This window comes from Dicentrarchus labrax, unplaced genomic scaffold (assembly GCF_905237075.1).
Source record: "Dicentrarchus labrax unplaced genomic scaffold, dlabrax2021, whole genome shotgun sequence".
NCBI classification, from domain to species: Eukaryota; Metazoa; Chordata; class Actinopteri; family Moronidae; genus Dicentrarchus; species Dicentrarchus labrax.
The window spans coordinates 14,385,657-14,403,216 of record NW_026136718.1 but is presented as its reverse complement, the minus strand read 5'-3'; the positions used below and the strand labels follow the sequence as shown (position 1 = coordinate 14,403,216).

At 38.5% G+C, this 17,560-nt stretch overlaps 1 protein-coding gene across 1 annotated transcript; it reads left to right on the top strand.

Moving 5' to 3' along the window:
* The first annotated feature begins 197 nt into the window (after positions 1-197).
* Positions 198-15,978, top strand: vtg3 (vitellogenin 3, phosvitinless). The gene is made up of 28 exons (XM_051377706.1): positions 198-278; positions 811-831; positions 928-1,079; positions 1,651-1,902; positions 2,566-2,727; positions 2,825-2,973; positions 3,063-3,213; positions 3,836-3,993; positions 5,664-5,829; positions 5,912-6,037; positions 6,173-6,391; positions 6,825-7,042; positions 7,146-7,243; positions 7,325-7,449; positions 7,547-7,648; positions 7,734-7,853; positions 7,984-8,173; positions 8,283-8,370; positions 8,516-8,701; positions 9,007-9,145; positions 9,217-9,385; positions 11,458-11,567; positions 11,661-11,747; positions 12,139-12,345; positions 14,688-14,833; positions 15,065-15,203; positions 15,313-15,426; positions 15,640-15,978. The coding sequence occupies exons 1-27, from the start codon at positions 239-241 to the stop codon at positions 15,418-15,420; spliced, it is 3,828 nt and encodes a 1,275-aa protein (XP_051233666.1). The 5' UTR covers positions 198-238; the 3' UTR covers positions 15,421-15,426; positions 15,640-15,978.
* Positions 15,979-17,560: the final 1,582 nt, after the last annotated feature.

Here is a 17,560-nt window from a genome sequence, read left to right as displayed (position 1 = left end):
CTCATTTATTTTTCCCAATATTGTAGGGACGGTTATCTTTCACACATTAATCATGTCACTCTGACAATGTCACAGGTCAACGTGGCTCTGGTGCAGACAGCGTGTGATTACTTTAAATAAGTCAGTTGTCTGAACCAGACCTCTGTCCTGCTTATAACCTCAATGAGATTTCCCCAAAGAAACCCACACTGGTTTATAAAGGACAAATCTCAGGCATTAGCTTCCACTCAGGTTCACCATGCAGGGGCTCCTCTTCTGCTGCCTTGTGGCCCTGGCCAGTAAGTTTTCATTGATTTGTTCATATTATTTTACTTGTAAAAGGAAATCCCTGTCCAGCCTTGTAATTCTTTAACTTCAGTTTCTGAGTTTTTGGAAATGACTGAGGTTAGCTTAAATTGTGTACTTTTTTGTGCATATTTGCAATTTTTAACAAGAAACATACTTTTTAAAAAGGATATTTAGGTAATATATTAATCAATTTGTTCTTAATCAATCATAAATAACTAGTATACAAGTAGTTTGTGCATGAATAATAAAAGAGTGACCTTTAGAGGCACGTCAGCTATCATTTATGGAATAAATCCATCTGTTTGTGTTGTTATTCATATATTTTTGTTTAGTTTACACTGATAAAAAAAAAATTTTTAAGAATCTTCTAAAGATTCTTTTGGGAAATACATCTTCTCACTATAACATGTTATCTCTTGGATTATTGTTTTTGTAGATCATAACTCAAATCAAGTAAAAAATGTGCTGTTATACTCACAAAAGTTCTGATGCTGATACTATGTTTGACTTTTATTCCTTTAGCATGTCAGAGTGTCCATTATGGTGAGTCTTTTTTATCATAAAAGTAAAAAATAATATTTTAAAAACTTTCCATAACGAACAAGTGAAATGCCATTTCATTTTGGAAACATGTTCCAGAGCTCAGCCTGAACCCCAAGAAAACCTACGAGTACAAATATGAAGGAGGGGTGAATTTTGGACTCGGCGCGCCAAACCTTGCAGAATCCGGTGTGAGAATGACGTGCAAGGTCAAGATCGTCGGTGTGTCTGCACAAACATTCATCCTCCAGGTGAGAGTCAAACTTTATCAGAATATGTTGTTTAAAGATGTTAGAAGTACTGTTATTGAGTAATGCAGCATAATCACTGACATGCTGTTAATTACTTATTCGTATTGATTCATAAATCAAGTAATTGGCAGACCATGATTTGTCATTTATCATTTATTCATGTATCATAAATTATTTGGAGGCCAATTTAATAAAACATCTGTTGAAAGGTTGTACAGACTGAAGCCTCTGATCCGTCCTAAAATAACTATGGAGTAAAATAATGTTAGTTTTGTGTTAATTGCTGAAAAGTTTTGAAAATAAGTTCAGAGATTGTTTCATACAAATGTTCCACAGTTATGCCTTTGTTTCTATCTTCTATAATGCAACAGTCATCCTCCGGTACCTTTATGTCTTCAGTTATAAACAGATGCTGCATTCAAACTCTGTTGCAAACATTGTAATTCTAGTAAAGTAAGGTTAAACAATCCAGTAACACAGCTGAGCAGAGAATGAGACTGTTTTCACGTTGACTGCTCATGAATGTGCTACACAAGCAATAAAACTGCTTATTTCCATCCCTCGTTCAAAGGCTTCAAATTTGGTCTTTGAGGAGTTCAACGGCTTCCCGGGGAAAAATACCTATAATGCCTCCCCAAAGCTCACGCAGCGTATTGCTGCCCAGCTCATCAAACCCTTCATGTTCAACTACGCTGGTGGACATGTCAGTGACATCCATGCTTCTGCTGAGATTTCTGACACTGTTGTCAACATTGTGAGAGGGATCCTGGGTTTCTTCCAAGTCACTGTTAAGACAACACAAAGGATCTATGAGCTTGAAGAGGTAAGTCACTGCTTTCCAATAAGCTACTCTCTGCAGAGTCTTCATTTATTCAGCTAGTCCTGCCCACAGGAATGGCTGGGCCCTTGTAAATCTCCAGTGAGTAGGCCCTCCCCAAATCTGCTTTACTTATGAACACAGGCGTGTGCTCTCTATCCTATGTGAACCCATACATGTAAACTGAGAGAGCTTTACTCGTGATGGGGACTACATAGGGATAGGCACACACTGGTGGGGGTGGCACTGGGGCTCCTTCACTGACGCTTGGTACCTTTTGACTAATAACATTAGCCATAACGATAGCCTCTTGGCTATCATTCCTCATCAGTCTGACTTGGAGCTGACAAAAGAAAGTTGGTAACATTATCATTTGGACCTAAAGCTTCTCCTTTAAATCACTCCCTATTTTTGTTGTCCTTTCATTTCAAGCACCATGACTTATGTGCAGGCATAGCAAGGAAATTCACTCGAATATTTGCTAGTAGTTATTTCTGAGGACAACGTTTGACATTTTAAAGTTGCATACAAAAAAATGACTCATACTTTTTCAGGAAAGGGGGTTTTCATTATTATTACACAGGCTATATTTTATAAGAGAAACAATAACATCTTAGCATACAATTACAATCAGTAAAAATGTTTAATTAAGTTTAATTTTGTTTGTAGGTTGGCATCCATGGCAAGTGTCAGAGTAACTATGCTACTGAGGAAAATATGGAAACAAAGGACATGACCATCACTCAGGTTGTGGATGTCAGTGGCTGCAGGGAAAAAGCTGCTATCTACAGGGGAATGGCTACAGCTGTGCTCGATAAGATCTCCAAACAGGTCTGTTCATCTCGCTGCAGAATGCATCTGATTCTACAATTATAAATTAAACACACCAAAGTCAGTGCTATTTTTGTTTGTGTGTCCTCCAACCTAGAGAGGAGAATCTGTCATTTCAACAGTGAGATATGTTTACACTGTGAAACCAACAGAGGAGGGAGGTCTCATTACCCAGGCTCATGGCCTGGAGCGACAGCACTTCAGTCCCTTCAATGTGAAGGGCGGCAGTTTCAAGATGCAAGCAATGTAAGACAAGAAAATATCTGCACGTTATGCCTGCTCATCCACAGTTCTTGTCTGCAATACAAATCGGCTGCTTTAAATAACTTCTGCAGGAAGGAAATGGTGCTGCTCGGTGTGAGTGACACAGCTAGAGCCGTCATGTTTGGGCCAATGGAAAGCAAGGGCAACCTTGTTTACAAGTTTGTAAATGCAGAGGCTAATGTCCCCATCATGATGCAGAACCTGGACGACCCACTACCAAAGGTAGTAATATATTTTGTATTTATAAAGATATATACTGCTGCAAAATGGAAGTCATATTTTTGAAAAATCTTTTCAGAAAGGAAAGGAAGCACTGTAAAATATATAATAGTTCGATAAATATATAGAGAGGGAGAAATAGCAGGAAATAGTCAAATGGAATTTAATGGAAAAATAAACCTTTTCTAAAATAACTGCGGAAAGCATTTACTGTCTCTTATAAAGTGGATCTCAAGGAAATGATTTTGTGTACCAAGGACCTCATGCTAGAGAGGCAAACATTAATGAGTTCTATCATTTTGTAAATGTCAAAGAGAGAGAGAGAGAGATTTTTATTTTTCAAAAGCTGTACTGTTGCATGTGAATGCTTTCTCTTGCATTGCTGTATCTTTTGCTTACTTAGTCATATGGTACGGCTGCATTGTGGCTAAAATGTTATGTTATGAATTTATTAAGAGAAAAGGAAAAGTAAGGTATTTTGTTATTTACTCTGCTTTATCTTTTTACCTGTCTATCAATGCCCTGGCATACATACATATATTCATGTTATTGACAGAGGTTACTTGTTGATGCAAACCTTGTGGAAAATAAAATGAAAAGTCGGTCACACTGTTCCCCTTTATAGGCTGTTGAGTTGATCAAACATCTGGCTGAGGCTAATAAATACGAGATTGACAGTGCGACTACTGAGGATACTATAAAGCTGTATCAGCTTCTCAGAGTGATGCCTTATGAAGAATTAGAAGCTATGTGGAGGCAACTTTCAGGAAATGAGGAGCACAGGTGAGTACTGGGTATCATACAGTGTTGGGGGATTTAGGGACCCCTTCTCAACTTTGATGTACTTGTACTTTTCATTTGAACCTACAATATACTTATACACTACATTACTACATTTCACAGGGAACTATTATACTTTTTACTACACTTTAGTACTTTTCAAAATTTCACAGGGAACTATTATACTTTTTACTACACTTTAGTACTTTTCAAAATTTCACACAGAAAACTCGTAATGAGTTTCTTAATGATGTATTGTTAAGGTCCAGTGTGTAACATTTAGGAGGATCTAAATGGATCAAAAACGGAATATAATTTTCATAGGTGTGTGTTCGTTAGTGCATAATCACCAGTACGTATGAATTGTTGTGTTTTTGTAACCTTAGAATGAACCGTTTTTATCTACAGACACCGTGGGCCACCTTCCATGGAGTTAATCATAGTTAAAATTAGTTCTACATTGAGCAGCTACAACATTAATAGTATTTTTACAGTAATAATATTCAGACAATATCAGGCGATAGCATTATAATGACAAGGACCACTCTGCTGCCTAATTAGTTATTTTACTGTTGATAAGTTAAGTACTTTTTGTTGCAAATAATTTAACTAAAGTACAATTTTGAATAGATGAGTAAAAATAAAAAATGTTAAGATAATTTTGGGGGCTTTTATTGTCTTTATTTGATAGTAGCAGCTGTAGAGAAACAGGAAAGTGGGAAGAGAATGAGAGGGAGATGACATGCAGCAAAGGCTGGAATCGAACCTGAAAGAGTAAAATATCTAAATACATCTTCCATCACTAATTCTGAATAATAAAGAATAGAATCGTCCTTTTACAAACTCCATTAAGAATGTAACATACATTTCAGATATGACAGATATATAGGATATATATAAGAAATATATCTGGACTACATTTTAAAAAAGGCATATTTGCAGTCACATCCTCCTTTTTAGGGGCCTTGGAACTGTCCTATTTCAACCAAATGGCCTTCAGATGACATTCATATGCAACGATTAATGCTTTGAAGAACATGTAAAACTGCTTAGAATACATCTATCTGAAGTTTACATACATTGAGCATGTTCGATTGCAATCTTCAGCTCAGTTTAGGGTTTGCGTTGTGGAGGTTGGGTGGTACATGGTTGTGTAAGTGTTGCTTCAAACACGATCTGTTATTAGTACATTTAGTCAGCATGTCTTTGTACTCAGCGAGGACACTGCAGTAAGGTTTGAAAGAGAATATCCTTCATAGATATCCTTTAACCCAGCTTTTCATTACAGTATTATAAGATTGTGAACAAAATGGTCCAAGGCCATCTCTCAAATCTGATACTGATCCGCTCAACTGAATTGCTAATTGAAGAGTATCCACCCACTTAGTTCAGGAAGGATGTAGTCTGGCACATTAACACTGGTGAAAGATTTATTATCATGTGAGGCATGATGACAGAAAGGTGATGACTGTAAGACTGCTTTCCATGCTCATTAAGATTAAGGCAGCCACTGGCACCTTGTATTTCATCTTGTCCAAGAGCTTTTAAACATGACATCTGAACTTGTCGATAACACCATTATCTTTTAATTTTGCTCTCTTGATTTATTTGAAGAATAATCCTTATTTTAAGTGTTGCCCAGTGTAATATTACTCTTGTCTTTCACCTTTTAGACGTTGGTTTTTGGACATGATTGTTGAGGTCAGTGATGCCAGGATCCTGAAGTTCCTGGAAGTCAGGTTCCAAGCTGGCGATATATCTGTCATAGAAGCTGGGGAAATCCTTCTGCTGGCGATTAACCATCTCCAGGCTATTCCTGAGCTGGTTGAGATGGCTAAAGTAAGTAAATGCTAAAGACAGAAACTGCATGTTAAAGAACGATAATTTCCAGATCGTGTCAAAATGTCTCTCTCTTTCCCAGATGTTCCTGAACATGCCATTTAGTAAATCCAACATCTATCTGTGGCATACTGTGGTGCTCACCTATGGTTCTCTGGTGTACAAGCATTGTGCCTATTATACCCCCTGTCCAATAAATGCTGTCCAGGTAATCTAATGGAAGAATAAATCGCTTACCTTTGATAAATATTTTAGATTTTAAACAGAAACAGTACCATAAGTTAATGTAAAATGACAACAATTTGTAAAAACTGACTGCATATTTGTGTAACATCTGTACTAGCCACTGCTGAATATGGCCATGGAAAGTCTGAGGAATGGAAATGAGGCAGACATGGTCATCGCTCTGAAAGCTCTGGGGAACGCAGGTCATCCAGGCAGCATTAAAACCATCATGCGCTTCCTCCCCGGTGTTGCTGCCACCCCGGTGGATCTCCCACCTCGTGTGCTGAGTGCTGCTGTGCAGTCTATGAGACTGATAGCTGCCAGAGACCCTCACAGTGTAAGAACACCGCTATGCAGGACATGTAGGAGTAAGAGAAGACGCGTTAGATGCTTATTTGTCACAGCTCTATGCAGGGTTTATACATTACAATGGTAATTGCGTATTCTGTGTTACATAGTAAAGCTGAAAATTAAATAGGGAATTGACTGAAAAGGTCAAATTTAGCAGTGGTCTATTCTAATGCTGAAAAGTGTTTTTCCTTTTTCTTAATTCACAATGACAAGTCTGATTCACGCTATCACGTTATCTTTACTTTGTGGAGGTACATCATCTCTGTATTTATATCTACAAGATTTACTGTAATCTTCTTTTCAAAGTTTATTCCCGGTTCAGAAAATAATAGACTGTGTTGGAACCAAGATGGAAGTCCCTCTGCAGTGGGTGGTTGGATGTTCTAAACTCCATTTCATTATAACACGTTTGTTTCAAGGTCCAAGACATCACCATGAGTCTGTTCCTGCAAAAGAACCTTCCCACTGAGATACGCATGCTGGCTTTCATGATCCTGTTTGACACTAAGCCACCGTTGGCTCTGGTGTCCACAGTAACCGCACATCTACAGGAGGAAAAAGACCTCCATGTTATTAGTTTTGCATACTCCTACTTGAGAAGCTTTGCCAGATCCAGTACTCCAGAAAATCACTTCCTGTGAGCAAAACAATGCAGTTATAATCATTTGGGTGTTGTTTATCATTGCTAATTTCCAATATTCTCCAGCTTTCAACTTTCTTTTTTGTGCTCTATACAATAGCTCAATTGCCTGCAATGTAGCCGTGAAAATCCTGGCCCCTAAGTTTGGTCGTCTCAGCTATCACTACAGCAAAGCAATGCGCATGGACTGGTTTAATGGTATGCTCAAATCCAAAGTTTTTTGATTCTTGGATTTTATTAAAACCTTTACATGACAACTTACTTTTTCCCCAAATACAGATGATTTCCTAATTGGTACAGCCGCAGAAGTCTTCATGCTAAGAAGTGCAACAAACATCTTTCCCACTGAAATCATGATGAAAGGAAAATTCTTTTTCATCGGTAGAATTCTGCAGCTAATGGAGGTTCAGCATGATACATTAGCATTGAAACTTTCATTGAAGATAAGCATGCCTTCCCAATCATGAATAGTAATCATCTGCTTTTCTTTTTATGCAAAAGTTGGGTATCCGTGCTGAAGGGATTAAGGAGCTGTTTGGCACCAGCATCCCTGGTTTTACAGGAGATCTTAGTTTTAGTGACTTTCAGGCTATTTTCAATGTGGTGAGTATATAACTGAGACTTTAAGGCAGTACTACAACTGTACTGAACTTTTGTTTGAGTCACCATTGTGCTCTGTCATTTCCAGCTTCAAAACTGGGAAATTCTGCCCAATGATAAGCCTCTCCTTTCTGCCTTTTCACGCGCCTCTGGACAAGAGTGGTTCTTTGCTGATATTAACAAAGACTTCATTCAGAACATCATCAGGGTGAGAGAATAATTAAACAAAGACAGATAATGGTCCATTTATGTCTAAGCCAGTTCAGTTAACAAAAAGGGCCATATTTTCATGCAGTGTACAAAGCCTGTTGTATGCTCTCCTCTGATCCTACTTGCAGGCTGTCACTCCTTCAGCAGGGAAAGAAAGCCCTCTGTGGGCTGTGATTGAGGATTTACAGAGGGGAGTATCGTGGCACTGGACAAAGCCCTTCTTAATCTTTGAGGTTCGCTACTTCCAAGCTACCACTCTGGGTCTCCCACTGGAGATTAGCAAATATTATGAATCCGTCAATGGGATCACTGTCAATGGTGAGAAGTCAAATCCTACAGCATGCGACCACCTTGCAAATCAAATGAGTATTGATTAATGACTAAAATATGTTATCTGATTTAATTAAAGTCATTTGTTTTGATGTAGCCAAAGCAGCAGTAAATCCACCACTGACTGAACATCTTGCACAACTGTTGAATTCTGAAATTTCACTGGAGACAGACGGTTTTATTGGGTAAAATATTTTTATGTTCATTTAATTTAATGGAGATATACTACCAGCATGTTAAGTAAATATCATCAGAATGTTTGTATCTTCTACTTGTACTTGTATTCATACTGTGGAGTTACAAATACTGAATTAACCTTCTCCTTTTCAGTTTCACAAAGGATCTTTGGGTTTTCTACGGGATCAACACAGACCTGTTCCAGTGTGGTTCTGAGTTAAAGAGCAAAATGCCCCTTGCTATCCCGTGGAAGTTTTCTGCCAAGATCAACGTCAGAGAAAAGAAGTTTGAACTCGACTTCCTTCCGTGCAAAAAAGAGTTTGAAGTCTTTTCAGTCAGGTATGTTTTAAAGGTGTGGGAAAAAACTGATTCAACGATGCTTCTTGTATGTTAATCATAACATTATGGTTATGGTAAATATAAATACGTATACATACATAAATTTTTTGTGTTTGTCTTGTGTTTCGTGGCCACCTCAGTTTCTTTGTCACACTTGGGGAGGGAAGAGTGAAGCAAGAGAGTTGCAATCTACACTACTAGATACCCTAAATCTTACACACTAGTTCTTATATATGTCTATATACATGCTATCCACGATGCAGCCAATGTGCCAATCTGTTCTCATTTTCTCTTCCAACGAACAGCTCCAATGTTTATGCAGTCACCAGGAACATTGAAGAGCCAACTTTGGCTAAAATGACTCCAATAATGCCTAACGCTATTGACTCCAATGATGAAGTTGTCCACATGGGCCCCACAGTTGTGAGGCCTGAGCCAGAGCAGGTACAGTAAACACTGTTTGAATTCAGCTACTTAAGTTCCACAGGGGATTAATATATTTTCCAATTCAACAGATGCTGACACCAAACACCTGGCATCCAATAGCCAAAATGTGTGCCGAGAGTAACATTTATGGAGCTGGTCTCTGTGTGGAATCTGAGTTAAGGAGAGAGTATTATCATGAGGAATATCCCCTGTACTATTTCCTGGGATACACCCATCTGGCATTCAAAGTAGTCCCAGGTATGCACAGCAAATCCAACATGATGCACAGCAATAACAAACATATGGCCTCAAGAACGTGACAAATATGTACCAGTTAAGGCAAACAACTCGAGTCACACTGCTAAACTCATATGAGACACAATACGCAGTGAAACCTGTGTTATAGCATTTTATTAGTGGGCTCCACTCAGACAGCTTCAGGAGCCATTTTTCAAGTTAATAACTTTGCTCAGTTGATACCACTGATGCATTTTGCAATTTTGACATGATGACTCTTCTATATTATATTACAGACTCACAATATTGAACTGTTGGCTCTTAACGGCCAATTCAAGACCTAGCCCTTAAGGATGGTTAGCTTGCTTTGGTTTTTATCTGTATGAACGGGGTTGGTTTGAACATTCTGACCTGTCTACAAAATAGTCAGGTCAGAACAAAATAAGAAAACAGAATTGCAGTTTTACCTCATCAAAGTTATGCTGCTGCTTCTATTCCTTAGAATACTTAACACCACACTGAAAGCAGTGTGTCACGGCCCTCTCTGGCTGAGCATTTCAAATCTGTTTTACATCAATGCAGCGAGTCAAAACACTGGAGGTCATCAAAAACTAGATTTTCAGGGGGTGTTAAGCGATTCATTGTCATTTTTCCTAATTCATTTTTTGGTTTTGAATAATGTTTTGGTTCCTCAGCTTGTGTTTTAAATTAGTATTATTGTTACGGGTCCCAGAATTGGTACCACAGCAACAATAGAGAAATCTGTAAAATACAGATAAAGTTCAGCAGCAATGCATACACAGAGTTTTCAGTTTGTCATCCAGATTGCATCTGTTTCTTTAATTCACAGTATAATACACAATACCTGAACATTTCCCTGAGTGTCAGTTTCTGTCTCAGTCCATACAGTAACTGTGGCTTAAGTGCCTAAAACATCCATGAACCGAATTGTTCAATAACATCTCACAGAATGTATTTACAGCTGTAGCTACTTCACATTTTTGGTGTACTTCTTACAGTTTTCTACTTCCAACAACATTCAAGTACACATTATCACCTGTATATGAGTGAATCAGGGCTACTATACTGATATAGTGCAAGTTACAGCAATACTCAACTGTACCTAAAGCAAGCAACATCTACTCTGCAGTGATTCTGGACTTACACACTTAATTTGAACACACTTATCACTCAGAGAAATACATACATAAACACTTTCAATGTAAAACCATTAGGACATAACTCAATATTACAATATAGTATTTTACCTTTTAAACTTTATACATTACAATATAAACATTCTCCTCAAACAAATGCAGCTCTGAAGCATTTAACATTTGTAACCATTTTCCTTAAGCTTTTAAATATGTCGGAGCCCAAATAACCTGTGCAAAGTAAATAAACCTAAAACCTGGCGACCTGCCTGTAAGACTATACACAGATAAATAAACCCAAAAGGCCACGGTGCAGCACCCGCCCACCCGGCGGTGTCTGAAGCTGTCGCCATAGACAGTGGCAGAATTTCAAAGTTTTAAAGTTCGACAGAAATGCTCAAAATGATATCAAAATTTTCACCAATACTAACCTGTAAAATATAGATGAAGTTCAGTATAGTTTTCAGTTCGTCATCCAGGTTGCATCTGAGGTGTGGGTGGAAGTTCCCCCCTGAGACAACCCGGGACGCAGTGCCAAAAGTTCCACTTGGGTGCTGCTTACATTTACTGTTTCTCTTCACAATACATATGAAAAATAAAATAGCATGACTGTCACCTAAATTATTGGAGATAACATTAGACTCTGGAAATCAAAGGAAATTACCTTTTAGCTAATTAAATTAAATAAACACAAAAGTGCACAATTTTGGGGTGTACCACATTATACTGTTCACAAAAAACATTTATTACTCTATGTGTGTGGGGGGATGGGATTAATGTGTTACATTTTGATTGTATGAAAAGCGCTATACAAATAAAGTCGGATTTATTGATTGATAATTATAAAGTAAAATAATTCAATTATGGGCAAGGTAAGGCAGATATTGGATTACATTTCTTTCTTAAGTTTTTTCTAACGTAGCCTGTTCCTTTTATTAGCCCAGGCAATCAAAGCTGTTGACAAAATCCACTTTGAGGTTAATGCCGGCCCGAGCAGACATCCAATGAGTGCACGCCAACTGCTTGACACTCTGAGGAGGCTTTCCAAGGTATTTGGCTACCCTTGCAATGTGTTATTATCTCTGCACCTGCTCTGGTGTTTTATCCATTTAAATTCTCCTGTTGCTCAATTGTGTTTACAGGAAGCCACCCAGCGAGTACGCCTGTCCTCTGATTCAGCCTCAAGTGTCAGAGGATCTCCTAACAACCATCAAGACTACCTAATGGAAGTATGCTAAACATGCTCCACAGAGAGTGACCCACATTATGTTTCACTGCACAAAATAGGCAGTTTTGTACTGAGCAATGTCATAATGTAAAATGTTTTAGTCTGTGGTCAAATGATATGAGTACAGCTATTTGTGTGCATAAAAAACACTCCATATAAAGTGGTGTTCATCTGACATCTACAGTAAATACAGTATTTTATTTAGCAAAAATTGCTTGTTCCTTCAGCCTTGTTGACTCTAACAATCCCCAGACCCATTGTCCACTACACACAATAGATGATACCCAAAATCCTAGCGATGCACATTCACAACAAGTCCACACATGACAATCTTAGATCAGTACTCATAGGGTACATTGCACATATGGATTGCTTTCTTTCTCATTCACTAGGGCTGGAACTCAACACCTGAAGCTGTGTTTAACATCAAAGCCTTTGCTATGAGTGGCAACCAGAAGCCCGAGGGTTACGATGCAGCCATCTACTACACACCTGAGGCAAACATTCAGAACGCCCAACTGATTGTGTCCCAGGTTGGAGAAGACACCAACTGGAAGATGTGTGTTGACACTATTGTGCATGCCCACGCCGAGGCAAAGGTAGATATAAAACACACAGGAACAGAAGTTGGGATACTTATTTTCATTCTTATCTGGGTGTAAAACATGTCTATGCTATTATCAACATTTTCCCTGTGAAGACTAAAACTAATAATGGTTGCTGCCCTTATCCTTTAAAAACATTTAAAAACCATTAACTACATTATATCCAGCCACTGCCATTTCTCCTTCCTTCACCCTTACTTCATCACATCTAAAATCTTTCGATACACAAAATACCATACCCACGTATGCTTACTCCTTTGATATTTCTTTTTTAAACATTAAAGGTCCAGGATCTATTGGCAGACACTAAATATAATATTCATAGTTATGTTTTCATTAGTGTATAATCACCTGAAAATAAGAACTGTTGTGTTTTTGCTATCTTATAATGAGACATTTTTATCTACAGAGGGAGCGGGTCCTCTTCCATGGAGGCGGCTATATTAAACCGCCATGTTTCTACAGTGGCCCAGAACAGCAGAAGGGACACTGGCTCTAGATAGGGGCCTTTGCGTTTTTTGCGAGTTTTGTGAGCTGTACTCAAATGGCTGCAACCTGCAACTCCACCGCTAGATGCTAGGTCCTTTAAAAACACAGATCAGTTGTTGTCTGGTGTCAGAGGAGCGGTGTTTAAATATTTTGTGGAAATATTCATTTACAGTAATAATAAAACAATAATCATAAACATGCCATCAACCTGCAGGGACTGCAGATGAAAATGAGCCCTTATGGCTAAGTCCAGCACATTTTCCATGATGGACTGAGGTTCTCACGTTAATAAATGTGCATTGTCCCTCCTTAAATAAGAAAACAATGATATTGTTTTGATCATGGATAAAGCTGCTTTATCACCATTTTTATTTAAACAATGGATCACATGATTACTTGTATGTGAAAGGGGCTGCTTGTCATGACAAACCCACAGAGTATTCACTTGAATCACCTGATTCTGCAGTTCTGCTCAACTCTATGGAGTGAGTCAGCATCTTTCATGTTATTGTTCAGCTTTTTTTTTGGTTTACTCTCACTTCTCTCATCAGCATCATTTTCAGCCACAGTAGGCAGCTGAACCAAATGGCAGCCACTAGCTAACAAACATGGGGGGAGCATTAAGCAGCTAAAGAGCCAGATATTACCCTCAGGAGTTGGTGGAAGAAGAGAAAAATAAGAGTGAACTTATACTTATAATAATTAATTAGAGGCCCAGTGTGTAGGATTTAGTGGCATCTAGCGGTGTAGTTATAGATCGCAGCTCCATCGCTTCACGCTCCCCTTCCAAGCACAAAAGTGAAAACTGCAGTGGCCGTGAAACGCACATAAAACGCCCCTAGAGTGTAATAAAGTCTTTTGTTTGTCCCTTCTGGGCTACTGTAGAAACATGGTGGTTCAACAAGGCGGACTCCATGGAAGGCGGCCTCCAGTGTCTGTAGCTTATTCTAAGGTAACAAAACATTTATTCACCTGTATTCAGGCGATTATACACAAATGAAAACATTGATATGAATATTATGTTCCATTTCTGCCAATAGATCCTAAATGTAACACACTGGACAACCTTTGCTAACAAATTCGCTTGAAAGTGTGAAAAGCAATTCTGGAGAAATCCAGTGCCATGACAAATACCATGAACAACGAGACAACAAAATGTCATTAAAGTTAACATGCAGAGAGGACGAGACGGTTTCCCACAGCCAGCACACCGTCTCCAAAAAGTGATAGTCACAATTCTCCTGCTACTATAGCTAACATCACAACAACAGCATATCTTACCCAAGCAGAAAATAAGCTGAATGTCCGTGGGCAAGTAATTTAATGTTACCTGATACACAAATCATGGCTGGGATGGCTGGAATAACAAGTTTGTGTTGTGTCACTTGGTGCGATCCACTTTCTTTGTTTCCCATTTACAAATCCACGGTTGTGTACAAACACACAGAGGAAGAGCCAGCAGACTGTGAGGAGTTTTAAAGAAAGGGTATTGGATTAGAATTGCATTGCCTAGATTCGTTTATCTCACCTTTAGGTTTTTTTTTTTTAGGTAATGTTTTGTTGACAGCTTGTTTCCACCCTTTGGCCGAAAAAAGTTTGAGGACTGGAGTAATGATACTGCCTGAATCCCTTATTATTAAGGAATGTAAAATGTAAAATATGGCTGAAAGAACATTGCATGTCAACAATGTTTTGAAAATGTTGCCGCTTGGTGAAGTTAATATACAGCCCTATAACTCTGTGATCTAAGGCATCTTATTATTTTGCATATTGCATATCAAGTCCGAATGCCAAGCCTTTTGTTTGTAGAGACTCCCTTCATGATTGATTTCTTGTGTTTGGTCTAGGCACACATCAGATGGGGAGCTGAATGTCAAACCTATGAAATGTCAATGAGAGGTGCAACAGCACATCTGCCTGGTTCCAAGCCAACCCTCAAGGCCAAAGTACACTGGGCAAGGATCCCTGAAACCATGGCCGACATGGGCAGAGGGTGAGACTCAGTAGAATAAAGATGCAGTTTGATTCAAAGCAGATAAAATGTGAGAAAGGGGGGTGAGACATAGCTAAAAAATAAAGTGAGAGATGACCTCGATTCACATTACAACTCTCTTTGCCTTGCACAGCAAGGTGAAAATATTTTTTTTTTAGTTTATGATAATGACACATACTGGCATGTGTGGTAAAAGGATTTTTTTTTTTTTTTTTTTTTCACCTTTCCCAGAATTGAAAGCTACATCCCGGGCATGGCTTTCCTTCTCGGTTTCTCCGAGCAACATGAGAGAAATGCCAAGCAGGAGGTTTCTGCATCAGTTGTTGCCGCCTCAGCAGACAGCATCGATATGAAGATTAAATTCCCAGAGGTGCAGGAGGAAACGTTCACTACCTACATTTTTATGCAAAACTCATTTTCATTGTAATTTTGACTGCTTTATTTACATGGATGTGCTATTTCTTCTGTCTTGTCATTAGTATACAGTCTTCCGCCAGGCTATTCCGGTTCCACTGCCACCTGCCAGTTTTCTGGAGTTTCAGCAAGACATCAGAAACACAACAATAGACAGCTTTGGACGTGCATAAAAACATGTGAGCTACATAAACCAGTTTGATTAAGCTTAATTGAATGTTCAAACGCACTTTATGTGGGTTTTTTTTTTTTAATATTGAGTAATTTCGTGTATCTAAGTGTGTGTGGCGGTGGATTGTTTTTACAGATTCTTATGCAAAGCAGAGGTGCAAAAGCAAGCAAAAGAGCTGTTCCATTTTTGCTTGCTTTATAAAATATGTTTTGTGCTGCAGAAAGACAACAAAGCCCAGATGGGAGCCAGATGCCTCTTTTCACAGTGATAACACCGCAACCAAAATCTCACCACCGTGATGAAAGTGAGGATCATAAAAGATGCATCAGTAATCCGTCAGATGTCACCAGTTTGGAAATAACCTGTAAAGGTCCTGATTTATTCATTTGAAAGCATGTTAATATTTGAACAACCTCTTTTGACGAAACATTCAGTGAATTCATGCTTATGTTCCAAAATATCTAATCTTCATAATACTGGATTTACCAAAAAAAACTGTCTCAGCAAGTTTTATTTTTTTATTCTGATTATGTCAGAATAAATCCTTTGTTCATCCAAACCTTGTTGTAAATCTGTGTATTTCATTACCGTAATGCAGAGGAACCTGTTTTTTTCCTCTTTCGTTACCAGAATCACATTTAATGAATCTCCACCAACTTCACTCTAGGCTTGTTAATGCACTAAGAAAGATTAAAATGTATTCTGGATTGTAGTTACAGTAGATCATTTCATGATAGATCATTTAGAACCAAATTGCTGATATAGGGCATTACACTAACTGAGGTATAATCTGAGCTCATTAATAAATATCACACAATATTGTTAAGTTAGACAATGATCAGCAGTACTGATGAAATCCCTGGAAACCATGAAATACTTGATGCAGATCAAGTTATAAAATCTTGTCTGATGCAACTTTGCTGCGTTATAAAAAGAAAGCAATTTGCATGACATTACATTTGCCAAATCTAATTTTCCTTACAATATGTAAGAAATGGAGTGGAAACTGCACAAAACACAATCCAAAGGCTGGCACATTTATCTACTCTACCAGCCAATTCGGCACATAAAATGTCTTTTTTAACAATCCCTGTACTCTATCCTGTTTGATTGTTTAAATACTGAATGTTGTGGGCGAGTTTTGGATTCGGAAGACTGGATCATGAAAGCCCCTTTTGGAGGGGTTCTGAAAGAGATGGATGTTTACAAGGTCTGTATGACCTGATGTGTTTGTTTGGTCAACTGACCCAATAGGATTGTTTGCAGATATCAGTACACAATGTCACTGTGCATGCCCTTAGAGTTCACTGCCTCCACCACACACACTCTGTGCCCTTCAGTAAAACTACATTATTTAATATTCAGAGATCTCACAGCAGAGGTGCAGCTTTGTGACTGGATGAAAGATTTGATCAACATTAATTGGTGCTCCTGAACAAATCTCAACTTTGAGTCGTAACAAATGGGATGTGTCAGTAGCCAAAGATAATGATTGCATCCTAACCAAAGACTGGTTGTCCTAACTACTCCTGGCTCTGCCTCTCCTGCCTACGCTGATTTAGCCAGATGGTGCTGAATTGCAGAGAAAAGACATCGCCATCAAAGGCGGAACAGGATGAGCACAATTATAATGGCACCATTATGTTCCATTTACATCTCTAATATCCTGCGGGCTTTAAAGTGCCAGTTGACAGACTGATTGCAAATCTGTTGCGCCTACATCAAGATCCACATCACCTCCTGTCATCTAGAACCCTAGACACCCTGACCTTGTGTTGACAGTTGAAATCAGCTGGTTAGAGAGCATTAGTCAATGATTGATCAGGTAATTTGGAAGAGGAGGGATAGGCCATCCCCTCCTTTTTATTGCTGCTCACTCTGTGATTGTGACTTGCCTCATTAGGCAGACTATACCAGCCTTGCTAAAAGCCATCTGAGAGTAGCTGATAATAAAACCATGGCTACAGACATTTTTGCCCAATTTTAGCTATTACTCCATCTTTTGTTCATAGCATAGAGCATCACTGTGGGCACAAAACATCAATGCAGCTGATGAGTTACATTATTTAACAAGTGACACTTCCATATAGAAAATGATTGGGGGCATTTTTTTTAAAAAGATAGCATATGTTAGGAAGTAT

Excerpts from the sequence above, each read along its gene's own strand:
- vtg3 (XM_051377706.1), top strand. The coding sequence starts at position 239 with ATGCAGGGGCTCCTCTTCTGCTGCCTTGTGGCCCTGGCCA. Across the intron at positions 2,728-2,824 it reads TCGATAAGATCTCCAAACAG|AGAGGAGAATCTGTCATTTC; the intron begins GTCTGTTCATCT and ends CCTCCAACCTAG. Across the intron at positions 9,146-9,216 it reads TGAGGCCTGAGCCAGAGCAG|ATGCTGACACCAAACACCTG; the intron begins GTACAGTAAACA and ends CCAATTCAACAG.